Consider the following 14,093-nt stretch of genomic DNA (forward strand, 5'->3'; position numbering starts at 1 on the left):
GTGACTTATTCAGGCCACCTTTTTTCTGCCTTCCTTAGCTCACCTGCTTTCTTCATTGAGACTGTTCTCAGGTGCTGTAGCACACCTCAGAGTTACCCCTGAGAATAAAGTCTGCCATGTCTGGCTCAGCTTGTCCTGACAGTGTCACAAACATCTCCTTTGTTAGACTAACACCTCTCCCTCCTGTCAGGAACACGTGGTGAAGGAGGAACTGCTGAATGCCCTCTACTGCGAATTCATAAACCGTGTGAATGAGGTGGGCGTGGATGTCAATCGGGCAATTGCTCACCCACACAGCCAGGCTTTGTTGCAGTATGTGTGTGGTCTGGGACCACGCAAAGGCACTCATCTGCTAAAGGTAAGGAGGCTTCTGTTTCTGTCGCTGCCTACAGAAACGGTGCATCGCTGACAGTGTGCAAGTTGGCCTGATGGCCGTCCTGTTGAGAGCTGAGTCAGGGCCCTGTGTGCCAGATGCAGCAGACAGCTCTGTCACCATGTGCTTCAGTATGTGTTATCTCTCCGCATATAACCCCAAAGCTGTGCATGAACTAATGTCTTTGTTAGACCCCAGCTATTCAGCAGATCTGTCAATTGTAGCTGGTTCCTGAACACACAGGAACGGATCCACTGTTAGAGTATCAGGACGCCTCCATACTGTAGAAAACACAAGGCAAAAAGCCAACACTTTTCCTTCCTGGAGAGCTGGAGCTGTTCCATGCAGTGTCATCTGTTTTCATACAGTATTGAGACACAAGACAGTGAGCAACGATTAATGAGTTGCGATGGGTTTGATTATGTCAGATGCCTTGAACACTGCAGTGTCCAATGTGACTTCTCTGCTTTTCCTGGGGAACCTTGTGTTTGAGTAGCAATGATTACGCTGTAACCTCTTTCTCCAGATCTTAAAACAAAACAACACTCGTCTGGAGAATCGGACCCAGCTGGTTACGATGTGTCACATGGGACCCAAGGTGTTCATCAACTGTGCTGGCTTCATCAAAATTGACACAGCATCACTGGGCGATAGGTTGGTATCGGGTTATGTTAAATACCATGCAGGGTATGGAGTTAGTATGAATGACTAAAGCAGTCTTGTTCTGTGGAGTCTATGTTCACAGGAATTTCTGTACAGCCTCTCTGATCTCTGGCCAAGTTCAGGTATTGCTGGTTATTAATCTGATTCTTAAGGGCAGCTGAACTTTCACAGCAGTGTGAGCTGCTGAACATTAATTATATAGCATGCAATGGTTTGAAAGACCCTTTGTGGTGAGGAGAAACTAAACTAAAAACAGTTGTTCTTAACTTTCCATAGTTGTCATGCCTGTCTATCAGTAACCCATAAGCACTTTTGCTTAGTTGTTGCTGAGTCCCACCAACAGTATTTTTTTTTTTTCTCAAGTTTCAAACTTGAGGCATATCACAGCAATTTAACTTCCTCTTAAACCAGTAGCAATACTGGGAAGTTTAGAGTATTAGGTTATTGGTAACTGCATGGTCAGCATGGTGTCACGCAGCAGAGATGTTGGAGGACAGTGATAACCCAGTTTCTAAATCTTTAGCTAACTGCTTTGCTCAGAAAGGTCACTTGTTGGGCATGTGCTTTCTCTAAGGCTATCACAATTTCCTTTTTGCCTTTGAAAAGCAATCTGAGAAAGGACACCTGGCTGAATCTTTACGCTTAGTGTTCCAGCCTCAGTAGGTGCTTGGTTCTTGCAGAACACAAGTTCTAGAGATGCAAGAGAAAAATTTAGACTCCTTCAGACAGCTGGATACAGAGGTCTGCACTGCCAGTTGGCAAGACTTAATTCGTAGGAGGAAGGAAACTGTAAAGAGCTGTGTGCTCAGAGTGCCGCTACAGTGCACATCTACATAGCATCCAAAAATGCTTGGCTATATCCTTGCAGCGCAGGAGCTGGAGACTGAAATTTGCCATTTCTTGCGTTGAGCTCTGTTGATTTAGCTGTGAAGAATTTGTATGTCCTTTTGAGTAGCTTGTTTTGTTGGGGGACAGAGGAGGCAAAGCAGCATGATTTATTGTTGATCTGAGGGAATTGACTCAGGAACCCTGCAGGGTCCTTATCTGAACAGTGTTTTGGTTCTATTTTAGTACCGATTCCTACATTGAAGTCCTAGATGGATCTAGGGTCCATCCTGAAACCTATGAATGGGCAAGAAAAATGGCAGTAGATGCCTTAGAATATGATGAGTCGGCAGAGGATGCTAATCCTGCAGGAGCCCTAGAGGAGATCTTAGAAAACCCTGAGCGTCTGAAAGACCTGGATCTTGATGCCTTTGCTGAGGAACTGGAAAGACAGGTGTGCTGGGGGTTTCTAGTGTGGGGAAAAAAAGAGGGGGAGCTGTGCTGTCTGGCTCAATTTCTTAGCTTTTGTAGCTAGTAACCTTTATCCTTTCTGGGAGCCAATCATTTATTTGTTGCCACTGTAAAATAAACAAACAGCCATGACAGGTATTTGATGTCTGACAATGGAATGTAGTAAATGCTTACAGGAAGTATATGGGGCGGGGAAGGAATCGGAAGATGATAATTAGACCATTTAATCTATCCTCTCTGAATTTATCTAACTTTTTTTTCCAAACATTGGTACTTTTGAACTTCTACAGCAACCTGTGGCAGAGTTCCACAGTTCAGTGATGCGTTGTGTATTCCTCCTTGTTTTAAATATGCTGTATGGTAACTTGCTTGGGTTATTGTGTTATAACTTATACTGATTCTCCTATTAACCTCTGCCCTGCCTCTCATGGCTTTATAACCTTTGACACCACGCAGGGCTACGGTGACAAGCATATCACTTTATATGACATCCGAGCTGAGTTGAGCTGCAGGTACAAGGACCTGAGAACCCCATACCGCTCTCCAAACACAGAAGAGGTCTTCAATATGCTGACCAAAGAAACTCCAGAGACTTTTTATATAGGTGCGTTCCTGTTCCCTAAGAGGGCTCTGACAGTTGCTGTCATCACAAGTTGAATTAGGATGTGTAGAGGTAGGCAGAGGGATCTTGGTGAGGGTGACATTCGGACAGTGCCAGGCCTGCAGCTCCCTCTGTACGCTGACAGGAGGATGTCACGCTGCATACCTAGTTGGTTTGAGCAGCACTGCCTGGTGGTGTGCTGATGGCTTTTATCTAAGGTGGTATGTAGGTGAAGCCCCTTCAAGTAGCTGTGTAGTGTCCTAATGCCTTCATGCGCATCTGCCTTAGACTGAGGGAATCCACCCAGCCCTGCAAGTCTTCATTCTCCCCTTCTCCTCTCCCTCCACGCCGCAGGTAAAATGATCATCTGTAATGTGACTGGGATAGCCCACAGGCGACCTCAAGGAGAAAGCTATGACCAGGCAATACGGAACGACGAAACCGGCCTTTGGCAGTGTCCTTTCTGTCAGCAGGATAACTTTCCAGAGCTCAGTGAGGTGGGGCTGCTTCTCGTGCTGGGTGTGTCTTTGCCCACAGTCTGATAACAGCAGACTTGAACACTTTTGAGGGATGCAGTAGCCAAGGGCTCTTGGGAAGCAGAGGGCGTCAGAGCAAGGATTGTGTCTGTAGTGCTTCAGGACCCCAACCTGAACGTGGCCTTTGGCTGCAAACGTAATCTCTTCTAGTTGTGACTAATTGCTTCTATTTAGGTTTGGCAGGTCCTTTATGACTGCATTAAGCACTTTGGTGAAGCAGACTAGGAGGGAAATGGACTTGGGGCCAAGCTGACCGGTTTTTCTCTGTAAATGTATAAAGCAGGCTTGTTTGTGGTCTCAGAATCTGTCCTATGCAGAGAAACCACCTCTGACACTGAGAATAGAAGCTTGTTCTGCCATCTTCTTAAAATTAAGAACTAAACTGGACTCCCTGCTACTAAATGCAGCTGTACTTCAGGTCTCTTCTAAACGCTGCCAAATTCCAACCTTGGTAATTAGTGATTTTAAAGCCCTATAGTGTTCATTAGAAACCAGCCCTAGCTGCATACTTGTGTCTAGAATCTAGAATATTCTGGCCTTCCTGGTTGCAAAGCCCCATAAGCTGAGCAGAACTGAAGTAGGATGACAGCATTACTGGACAGCGTTCATCAAACTCCTCTGTCCCCTGCCTTTCTATATATATCTGTGCCTTTTGCACCAGTTTGCTGACACAGCTTTTAGACTCTTGTTTGAGTGTGAGCTATCTGGGTTATTCTGTTTCCATGCTGAATAACTTTTACGTTTGCCTTGAAGGTTTGGAATCACTTTGACAGCGGTTCCTGCCCAGGTCAGGCCATAGGAGTGAAGACAAGGCTGGACAATGGAGTCGCTGGCTTCATCCCAACAAAATTCCTTAGTGATAAGGTGGTCAAGCGGCCTGAAGAAAGGGTGAAGGTATGAAAGCAGTTCATTTTCGCGTATCCAGCAACAGCTGGAAAAGCATGAAGCCGATACCAATGACTCAGAAGTTTGGTTAATACCACTGTTCCCTAAATGATTTTTCAGACCTTATTTTCGCTTAAGGACTTTAAATCGGCAAGAAGTTCAGGTCCTGGTTAGTGTCCTCTTCTCACACTGCAAATCTCTCTTGGCAGCTGGTTCAAGCCATGTTAATCAGTTAGCATGTTACACTGCAGGAGGATTTATTACAGTCTGGCTAAAGTCCGGGCTCTAAAGTCCGGGCTTGGGAGTCCAGAAGGCATTCTAATGCAGAGCTGCCCTTTGTTTCTGGCTTTTTAAAGAGCTTATAGAATTGCTGTTAAATATATAGAGAGTCTCTTTCTTGTAGCATTTTATTCTATCTGAATTCATCTGCAGAAGTCATCTGAGTTACTGGTCTAGCTCAGAACAGGGATTTGGGTTCTAGGAGAAACCGAATCACATATTTTTATCACATGATAAAATAGAGGTTTAACATCTTTTGTCAGGAGTTTCCCGAAAGACTGCATCCATGCAGATGATGGATAATCCTGTAAGCTCAGAGGTCTCCTAGCAGTTCCTTAAAGAGCTATTGTCAACTTCAGCATGGTTAACTGAACTAAGACATTGCAGTTTTTGTGGTGGGATTTTCTGTTTCCTATTTAAGTAGAGAAGTCCTTTGGATGTCTTTCACTCTTGTTGTTTCTGCACAAACTGAACTGCTTTCCTGCTCATCATCAAGTCTAGTTCTGCAGTTCCCATTCTTAGACAACAAAAATAGCCAAGTTAGTTGTCTGCAGCCTGCAGACACAGTTTGTGTGCTATGGGAAATACATAGTAGACATACTGGAGAACTGCCCGTTTTTCTCTTAATCTCCTTTGATTCTAGTCATCTTGGGGATCAGTTGATTTTCGGTTCAAATGGAAGGATGGCTTTTAACGGTTGTATCAATCTGAAGTATGCGAGGTAACTTTACCTCCTCACTGGCAGCATGACCCCGCACAGAGAGCTCTGAAGCGCAGGGTGCCTGGTATACTAGTCAAACCTGCTGATAAAGCTCACCGGCTCCTCTCTTGTAGGTGGGAATGACTGTTCACTGCAGGATTATGAAGATTGACATTGAGAAGTTCAGTGCTGACCTGACCTGCAGGACTTCAGACCTAATGGATAAGAACAATGAGTGGAAGTTGCCTAAAGACACATACTACGACTTTGACGCTGAGGCAGCAGATCACAAGCAGGAAGAAGACCTGAAAAGAAAGCAGCAGCGGACAAGTGAGTCTCTTGTTCGTCTCTCCCCAGCAACACCAGCCTTCCCAGGGTGCTTCAGGAAAATAAACACAACTGGACATATGCTTGCAGTAAAGCAGTCCCCCTTGAAAGCCTAAACGCCCCTCTTTGTCTTCTAGCGTACATCAAGAGAGTAATTGCTCACCCATCATTCCACAACATCAGCTTCAAGCAAGCTGAGAAGATGATGGAGACAATGGACCAAGGGGATGTGATCATTCGGCCAAGCAGCAAAGGGGAGAACCACCTGACTGTCACCTGGAAGGTGAACGATGGGATTTACCAGCACGTGGATGTCCGAGAAGAGGGCAAGGAGAATGCCTTCAGTCTGGGCTCCACGCTTTGGATTAACACAGAGGTGAGAGCCATGCAGAGTGTGCCTGGGAAGGAGTTTGTGGTGAAGGAGAACCACCTATTTGGCAGGGGCAGGTTGGCACAGTCACCTTGCCAGGATCCAGTACAAGATTTGAATTCTGATTTATAGCCTGTAGTGTCGTTCAGAAGAGGCTTTTTTTCTTGATCCCGCAGGTGATGCAGAAATATATCAGTTTCATAGATTTTAATATGAAGCCTATGAGATGAGATGTGAAACTGTACAAAGTATTTCTCTCCTTGTAGCTGCTCTCACACTATTGGAGTATAACTTCCGTTGCAGTTCTCTGGCTTCTTAGGCAATACTCAGCTGTTTTTTTCCTCAAAGCATGCAGCCTTGCTATGCGGAATATATGATTGATAGCTGTATGAGAAAGAAAGGGTGTGTGATGAGGAACTTTCTCATTCTCTAAGTACCTCCTTTCATGTGTTCTTTCAAAGGAATTTGAAGACCTGGATGAAATTGTTGCTCGCTATGTCCAGCCAATGGCTTCTTTCGCCAGAGACCTGTTGAATCACAAATACTATCAGGACTGTAATGGTGGAGACAAGAAGGTGAGCTGTGGAAGCTTGTGTGGGAGATGTGGGAGCATAATATAAGTTTCTCTGTCTCAAGACAGGTCTTAGAGTCTGTCATGAGCCGCTACTGGACTGAGCGCTCTGATCAACCTCATTTCAGTTGGGGATTGGCAGTTGCTTCCCAGCTACAGGTCTCAAGGGGATTCTGTGTGGGAACAGTGGAGCCAGGACAGGCTCCTGGGGTGGGAGTGCAGGAGAACTGTAGTGGTGTGCCAAAGCAGTGAAGGGTTGCCAGCAAATACCGGTGAAAGGAGAGGTATTGGCTTTCTGCAACCTCGTGACATTTGTGCATCTTCCTAAAAAGACAGAAGGAGATGACCTCTGTGCATCTCCAGCTTTTCCATTCCAATACCATAAGAGAGAAACCTGCAGATGTTGTCAGAGCTGTGGCAGAAGAATTCTTCTCACCACTTGGAGACTTCTTGCTGCATCTTTGTGATCTGAACCAGTAACATGTATTGTCCGGGCTGAACCTCCCAGGCCTGCGTGCTGTGGCCTGTGTACTCGCAGAACGCCACACAGTAACAGTGCAGATGGTGTTGGTATAGGAATATGCCTAGAGGCTGCCCTTGTCTGGTTGCTAACAACAGGGCGGGGAGAAAGAGGACTAAGTGCAGCACCACAGGGAGGTGTCTGGAGGCCTCATACATTGCGTTTCTTCTCTTTCTCTCTGATTAGAAGCTGGAAGAGCTGCTGATAAAGACGAAGAAAGAGAAGCCAACTTTTATTCCCTATTTTATCAGTGCCTGTAAAGATCTACCTGGCAAATTCCTCTTGGGGTATCAGCCTCGAGGCAAACCAAGGTAAGTGAGATGCAAGCCTAGCAGCTGAGGCTGACTGCTGCCAGTACCACACCTCAGCTTATTGCTGCCAGTTTCTCTTCCAGCTCTGTCTGTATCCCAGTAAGTCAGGCCTCTCTTTACCCAAGGCTTGGCCTGCTGACAGTAGAGGATCCATGTCTAGTAGTAAGTCTCACCAAGGAAACTCCTGTATTTCTAACCAACTGGCTACCCCAACTTGACACCCTGTGCAAGTGGTGTCACTGGAGTACAGGCAGTGATTGATAGACTTTCCAAGGAAAGGCATGGTATTTTGGGGCACTTAGTTTCATTTTGTTTTCAAACATCCTGGGTAGCTCTATCTATTCAATTCCAGTACAGCCATCGCCCAAGTTTGTAGATTGTCTGCCATGCCTGTTCTGACTGAGACCCGTTAGCGTGAGGGCACTGTATGGCAGCAGTATAGCTGCGCAGCAACGTGTGGTCTCTTGTGCTCTCCTTGCAGGATAGAGTATGTGACGGTGACGCCAGAAGGATTCCGCTACCGGGGCCAGATCTTCCCTACCGTGAACGGACTCTTCCGATGGTTTAAGGATCATTATCAGGACCCTGTTCCAGGTGAGGTCCCCAAAACCTGAGTGCCCTGGCTGTTTGTTTCATCAGTGTCATGCAGTAGGGCAGTTAGTAAAGGACAATTCCATGTTCTTTGTCCCTGAAATGTGTCCTTCTCTAGGATTTTCTATATGTGGGAAGTTTCAGTGACGCTCAAGTGTTTTTGGCTTCCATGAACCCATTGAGAGCTCTCCTAAGAATTAGTCTTTCAGCCAAGAAGCCCATACAACAAAAACTGGGCTTGTCCCTTTTTCCCCGCATCGTTCAGGCCCACATGCACCCTTTCATGCTAAACAGCATCTTGCCGGTACAAGTGTTTTTTGGGTTTTTTTTATTGTTTGTTTTTTTTCAAATGCTGAGTTTCAGGGGAATAGCTGCTCTACTGGGACAACTAATCTATCCCTCTTGGCTTATGTTTTATACAGGTATTACCCCCAGTAGTAGCAGTCGGACCAGGACTCCAGCCTCCATTAATGCTACTCCAGCTAACATTAACCTGGCAGGTCAGTGCAGACCTTTCCTGGTTGGAGTCGGGATGTGCGAGTTCCTTTCTCATGTTCTGCTTGGCCTAACATGGTGGTCTTTCTTGCAGACCTGACTCGTGCAGTGAACGCTCTACCACAGAACATGACCTCCCAGATGTTCAGTGCCATCGCTGCCGTGACAGGCCAGGGACAGAACCCCAATGCCACCCCTGCACAGTGGGCGTCCAGTCAGTACGGCTATGGAGGCAGCGGAGGTGGCAGCAGCGCGTACCACGTAGGTGTCACAAGCCTGTGGAAGGAGGTGTTGTGTGGCCTCCTCCCACCGCTAGAAACACGTTCCTGGTGGAGCTGATGGGATGAAGGGGTTACTCATTGCCAGGGATCAGCCAGCACTAGCCCTACCCACCTTGCTGCAAAGAGGAGCCTGGCTGGATTCTTGCCCCACGTTTCTTCTTGCCCCCTGTGGCTGAGGAAATGAGGCATCGTAATATAGTCCTGCTCTGGGGAGAGTTGAAACAAGTAGCAAATTGGTCTGGCCCCCAAGGAATGTGGCAGGATAGAGAGAAGGAATCCAGCAGTGAGGGGACACAGCCTGCCGATTGTCCCCCTGAATCGGCAACGTGAGCTGCCAGTGGAAAAGATTAGCTGTGAAAATATGTGCCGAGTTTGCAGGGCTTTTCAGCTCAGTGTGCTAATCTCCAAGCTGCACCGGCAGGCAAACACCTCAGCCTGACTGAATACCCAGAGGCTTTGCCAGCAAATAAGATGGAATTGGACAGTTTCAGCTCATGCTGGAGCCTTTTCTTATGTGTGCTGGTGCCTACCTCCTCCCAGCACGTGCTGCCAGTTCCCCAGCTGACCCCCAAGGCTGCAGCTGCAGAAGGAATGAAGTACCTGGGTACAAGAAACACACCCTGTCCTTAGAGAGATCTACTAAAGAGCTGCTGCAAGACAAAGCTTGCAGAGAGGAATGATCCTTTATTAGACCACATCGGGAGGTTTTCAGAGTTTGGCACAGTAAACACTGAGCTGGGGATAGGTAGGGACTGTGGATAACCTAATGGTATTAGTCACGGAGACAATTTGAGCGAAAAGGGAGGTGAACCCTGGAAGGCAAAGAGACTAAGCATTCCCCTGGGTGAACAGTGAGCCAGCCAACTTGGGATCTTGGAGGGAGCTGTCTCAGGAGCTACTGTGCCGCCTTTGCAGCCTATTGGGACAGAAAATCAGGACGAATTCATCTGTTCTTCATGCCCATTGCAGGGTGTGTTTTTTCTGCCAGGTTTCCCCAAGTGTCTCCTGTGTCCGTCTCTCTTGTGCTCCTTACCTTTGCTTGGTTTAGCATCTCCCCTTGTGCCCAGCGTGGCTGAGCAAGGAACGCAGGCTGCAATGGCCCTGCTGGCCCAGGTTGAATGGGTATCAGTTGCTCTCGGGGGAACAAGCAGGACCCTGAGCTGTACTGTGCTTTGAAAACCTCTTCTCACTCAGACAAGGTGCTCTAGCAGGCCTGGGCGTGTGCAACAAGGGCTTGCACAAGCGTTCCTGGCAGGCAGGGCACTACAGACTGTGCCAGACGTCTGCCCCAGCAGGCTAGCCGGGCTTGCTCTCTGTGCCTAACGGTATCCGTTCTCTGCAGGTCTTCACGACTCCAGCGCAGCAGCCAGTGGCCACCCCTCTGATGACCCCCAGTTACTCCTACACTACCCCTAGCCAGCCAATTACAACACCCCAGTACCAGCTTCAGGCCAACACCACACCCCAGTCCACCCAGTCCCAGGCACAGTCACAGCCGTCATCCAGCTCCAGACAGAGGCAGCAGCCAAAGTGAGTGGTCCAGTGCCAGGTGCACGTACCTATCTGTCATATGTTCGTTTCTTTCTTGGGTTTTTGTAGAGCCAGCATGATGGGCTACCTGGCACCTTCCTGGTGGGGCCCATGGGGAGGGAGGGCAGGGAAGCTGCCCTGGGCTCTGCTGCTGGTGTGTCTAACTTCCTGCCTGCATTGTAGGGCCAACAGTCATGCTGCGATCGACTGGGGGAAGATGGCTGAGCAGTGGCTACAGGAGAAGGAGGCTGAACGGAGGAAACAGAAGCAGCGGTTGACTCCTCGTCCGTCTCCCAGCCCCATGATCGAGAGCACACCCATGTCCATCGCTGGGGATGCCACACCACTGCTGGACGAGATGGATCGATAGGCCATGCTGGACCTGACCCATAACCTCCGTTCCCTTCTCTAGGAAGGGGAGGGGAAAGAACAGTTGAAAACAAGTTCCCTTCCCTTAGCCACATAACTCCTGTTTTATACATCATGAGATGGTGGGAGATGACTCTTGGTGATGCACACCTGAGTGAACAAATAGACTTGGCAGGGCTGGTTTAAATATATAGACATTATATATATATAAATATATCATAGGAAGGGATGCTGCAGTGGCCTCTGTGTTCCAGGGCCTGGTTCACCGCTTTGGAAGCTCAGCAGAGCAGTTACAAGGTCAAACGAGTCTGTCCTTTACATGCACAGCAGTCTGCTTTCAAAGCAAAGACTAGGAAGCAAACAGGACTGAAAGTGCAGACCATCAGCCTAGAGCGAGCCTGTTTTATTTGGATCATCCCAAACCCTGACTGTCACCTCTCATCGGTCTGAGAGCGCCAAGCAAAGTCACCTGGGTTCTGACAAGCAAACTGGAGTTCTCTAAAAGTTTCTGTTGTTGTTTGCTCTGTGGTTTCACCTGTAACGAGCTCTGCAAATTCTGTGCTAACCCCCAGCCATGTTCGTAGGGGTCTAGCACAGCAGCTCTGGGGTCTTGCCAGAGAGAAATGCAGCTGTTGTACCAAAGGCTTGATCTCTCCTCTGGCTTCTTTTGGAACAATATTTATTTAGTTTTGTTTTTTGTTTTGTTGTTTGTTTTTTTTTTTTTTTAATCAGACTGCGAAGCAAAACCCCAGGCAATGGCAGCTTTCCCAAGCACGAGACAGACACATGGGCTAAAATGCTGCAAGAGCAGCTGCTCCTATGGTGAAGAGAACACAAAGCAGCTGAGAGTGCATGGCCTCCTCTTCCATATCTGCTTTAAGCCTGCCCACTTGTAACTGAGAGGGGTGAATAAATAGTGTTTCTACTGAACACTAGTTGGGAGGTTTTCTCTCTGCATCCTGTGCTGCCTCTCTGCCTTTTCCTCGTAGCAATGGATTTACCACAGAAGCAGAGTTCAGTGCTGAAAGTCAATGCTCCTTCTTCCTTTGTGGCTTGGAGTTGCCTTCTGTGTGCTGAAACTTTCACAGAGAAGCTAATTTCTGTTGAACTGATAAAAGAATTATGTTTTGTTTTGAATGCATAGAGACATCACACTGCCATACTAGGCACCTCCTGGAGGCCCGTATCTCTCACTGGCTGGGAGAAGTACTGGGGGGACTGGGAGGAGGCAGGTAACGCAGATTGCTTCTGACGTGCGTCAGAAGCAGCCCACTGCAGCGTTACAGAGCAACTGCTGGCACTGAGAGCCGTTTCTGAACTGGAAGGTTTCTGCTGCACACACTTTCCTCCTTCCTGCTGTGTTAGTGGGGATTTTCTGTGGAAGCAGGGTCTTTGTTCCTCCAACTGCTCCTGGGAAGCCCAGTCTCGGCTAGGAAATGAGCAAGAACAGCAGTCTGTGAGAAACAAAGGTCTTTTTTTGCATGCAAATGCTCCTGAAGAATAGCAGAGACTTGGGAGACAAAGCAAAGCTGTTTCCACAGAGAAATGCAGGTCTTGGCTTCTGTGCCATCTCCTCTGCGGCACCAGGGGCTGACACAGCCCCCTTCCTCTCCTGCTACCACGAGGGCCAGGATGGAGGACCGAGCTCTGGGGCACACGGCTGCCGTAGGTTATAAGCATACTAACCTTACGCTATTTTTTTATTTTATTAAATTCTGTATGACGGGAATCTGACTGGGAGCAGCTCCTTACAGGGATGTGTCAGACCCTTACAGGGGAGCTAGTTGTGCATTGTCAGCTCCTTCGGCTGTCTTTGTTTTTAGTTTTCCCTTACCGTCAATAAAAATTCTACTTTTGGGAAGCTGCCTGTATGCCGCGTGTCTCTGCTTCTTGCGCTGACGCTGCGGTTGCTGTAGGGTGTTTTCCAGCCTGCCTCCACTGTCCACGTTGTTTCTACCAGTCTGTTCTTGGAAGTGGGATTTTGTGCTTTGTCCGTGCTGTTGCTCGAGCGGGTTCGATGCCTCAGTACGGATGCTATCTTAGCACGTGTGCTTCCTCCCTGGGCTCTTGTGATCAGCTCGCGTCAGGGATCTCAGATGGCGCTGCGCGCTCCTCGGGCGTTTGCCCGGGGGTGGCGTGATGGCAGCAGGGCCCCTCTGCCCGCCTTGGCCTTGGCGGTGGCAGAACGGGAGCCAGTGCTCAGCTCCTGTCACCCGGCCTCTCCCCGCTGTCAGATTTGCTGCTAGTGTGGGAAGACCGTTTGTACTGGCCTCACCAGCTAGGTCGGCGGGCCGTGCCGCTGCCGGCTCCCAGGCAGGGTCTGCCTTTGTCCCGGAGCCTGGGAAAGCCTCTATTGTCCGGCTCAAAGAGCTCTGACAGTGTTTGAAGAGCCTCCGGGGCGGGACAAAGCCCCTGGCAAAGCTGCTCCCCGCCGATCAGCCCGCCCTGGCTCCCAAGGCAGAACCGAGCTCCCGCTCCCCAGCCCTGCTCCTTCGCGCGGCTCTGCCCCGAGCCCCTCTGCGACCCGGGCGCTGCTTTGCCCGTCTGCCGTAGCCGTGCTGAAACCGCAGCGTCGCCTGCGCGGAGCCTGCTTGGTCGTGGCGCCCGCGTCGTGTCTCTGGGCAGGGTGGGAGAGGGAGGATGCTCCGCTCTGTGCGGCCAGGCACGTGCAGCTGCCGTTGGCTGAAAACGTATGTGACCAGCATAATCTATGAGACGGGGGGCCCGTCTGGCCCGGCTCCTAGTAACCGCCGAGGAGCTAGTGTTGGTGCAGAGCGATCTGCTGCTTGCTCTTGTTGGGGGCTGGAAAAGGAGTTTGAGCTGGTGCGTGAGCATCTTGCTTCTCCCAGCCTGCAAAAAGGCAGAGGGTTGTAAAGAGGAGAGCTGGAACGAAGCAATTCCCTCACCAGCGCTCCGGAGAAATACGTCCCTGGGGAGCTGGCGCTACAGCCCCCGGGCGTACAATCGGCGTCAGCTAAATCACAGCCCCATAAAATCTGGGCTCTGTGCAGCCCGGAGGGCAGATGGGAGGTGTTGTCCCCAGCCTGGGAAGTGACTTGCTGTCTTCATTGCCCAGGAACACGAAATGCGCCCATGCGAGTGGCGAGGGACAGACAGCTCAATGCCTTTTGCTTTTTTGCACAGCTCAACCCCATTAAACCCTCGGGTTTTCCCCCTCCGCCTCTCCCACGCCGTTCGGCTTCGCCGCAACGCGGAGCCGCGTGCTGGGACCAGGCAAGCGGGAGCACGCGAGGGCCAGCCGGCACGGCCGGGCACGGGCACCGGCGGCACGCTCCCCTCCCGCCGCCGCTGCGGAGCAGCCCGCGGGGCTCGCGTGATCCCAGCGGCTCGCGGGCGGGAACGCGGGGCGTCTCCACCGCGGGGCGCAGGCGGCT

General features: G+C 49.6%; 1 protein-coding gene across 3 annotated transcripts in view; it reads left to right on the plus strand.

Annotated features, from left to right (window-relative positions):
* The window catches only part of SUPT6H (SPT6 homolog, histone chaperone and transcription elongation factor), a 31,745-nt gene extending 19,186 nt beyond the window's left edge, over positions 1-12,559 (plus strand). For all 3 annotated transcript variants that reach the window (XM_068909636.1, XM_068909638.1, XM_068909637.1), the window contains exons 23-37: positions 191-358; positions 900-1,027; positions 2,108-2,315; positions 2,789-2,936; positions 3,288-3,430; positions 4,223-4,363; positions 5,468-5,663; positions 5,798-6,036; positions 6,492-6,605; positions 7,308-7,432; positions 7,914-8,026; positions 8,446-8,523; positions 8,613-8,779; positions 10,142-10,329; positions 10,513-12,559. In XM_068909636.1, the coding sequence (XP_068765737.1) occupies positions 191-358; positions 900-1,027; positions 2,108-2,315; positions 2,789-2,936; positions 3,288-3,430; positions 4,223-4,363; positions 5,468-5,663; positions 5,798-6,036; positions 6,492-6,605; positions 7,308-7,432; positions 7,914-8,026; positions 8,446-8,523; positions 8,613-8,779; positions 10,142-10,329; positions 10,513-10,699 (2,343 nt within the window). In that variant the 3' untranslated portion in view covers positions 10,700-12,559. The remainder of the gene's footprint in view (positions 1-190; positions 359-899; positions 1,028-2,107; positions 2,316-2,788; positions 2,937-3,287; positions 3,431-4,222; positions 4,364-5,467; positions 5,664-5,797; positions 6,037-6,491; positions 6,606-7,307; positions 7,433-7,913; positions 8,027-8,445; positions 8,524-8,612; positions 8,780-10,141; positions 10,330-10,512) is intronic.
* The last annotated feature ends 1,534 nt before the right edge of the window (positions 12,560-14,093 follow it).

This window comes from Struthio camelus, chromosome 16, assembly GCF_040807025.1.
Source record: "Struthio camelus isolate bStrCam1 chromosome 16, bStrCam1.hap1, whole genome shotgun sequence".
NCBI lineage: Eukaryota > Metazoa > Chordata > Aves > Struthioniformes > Struthionidae > Struthio > Struthio camelus.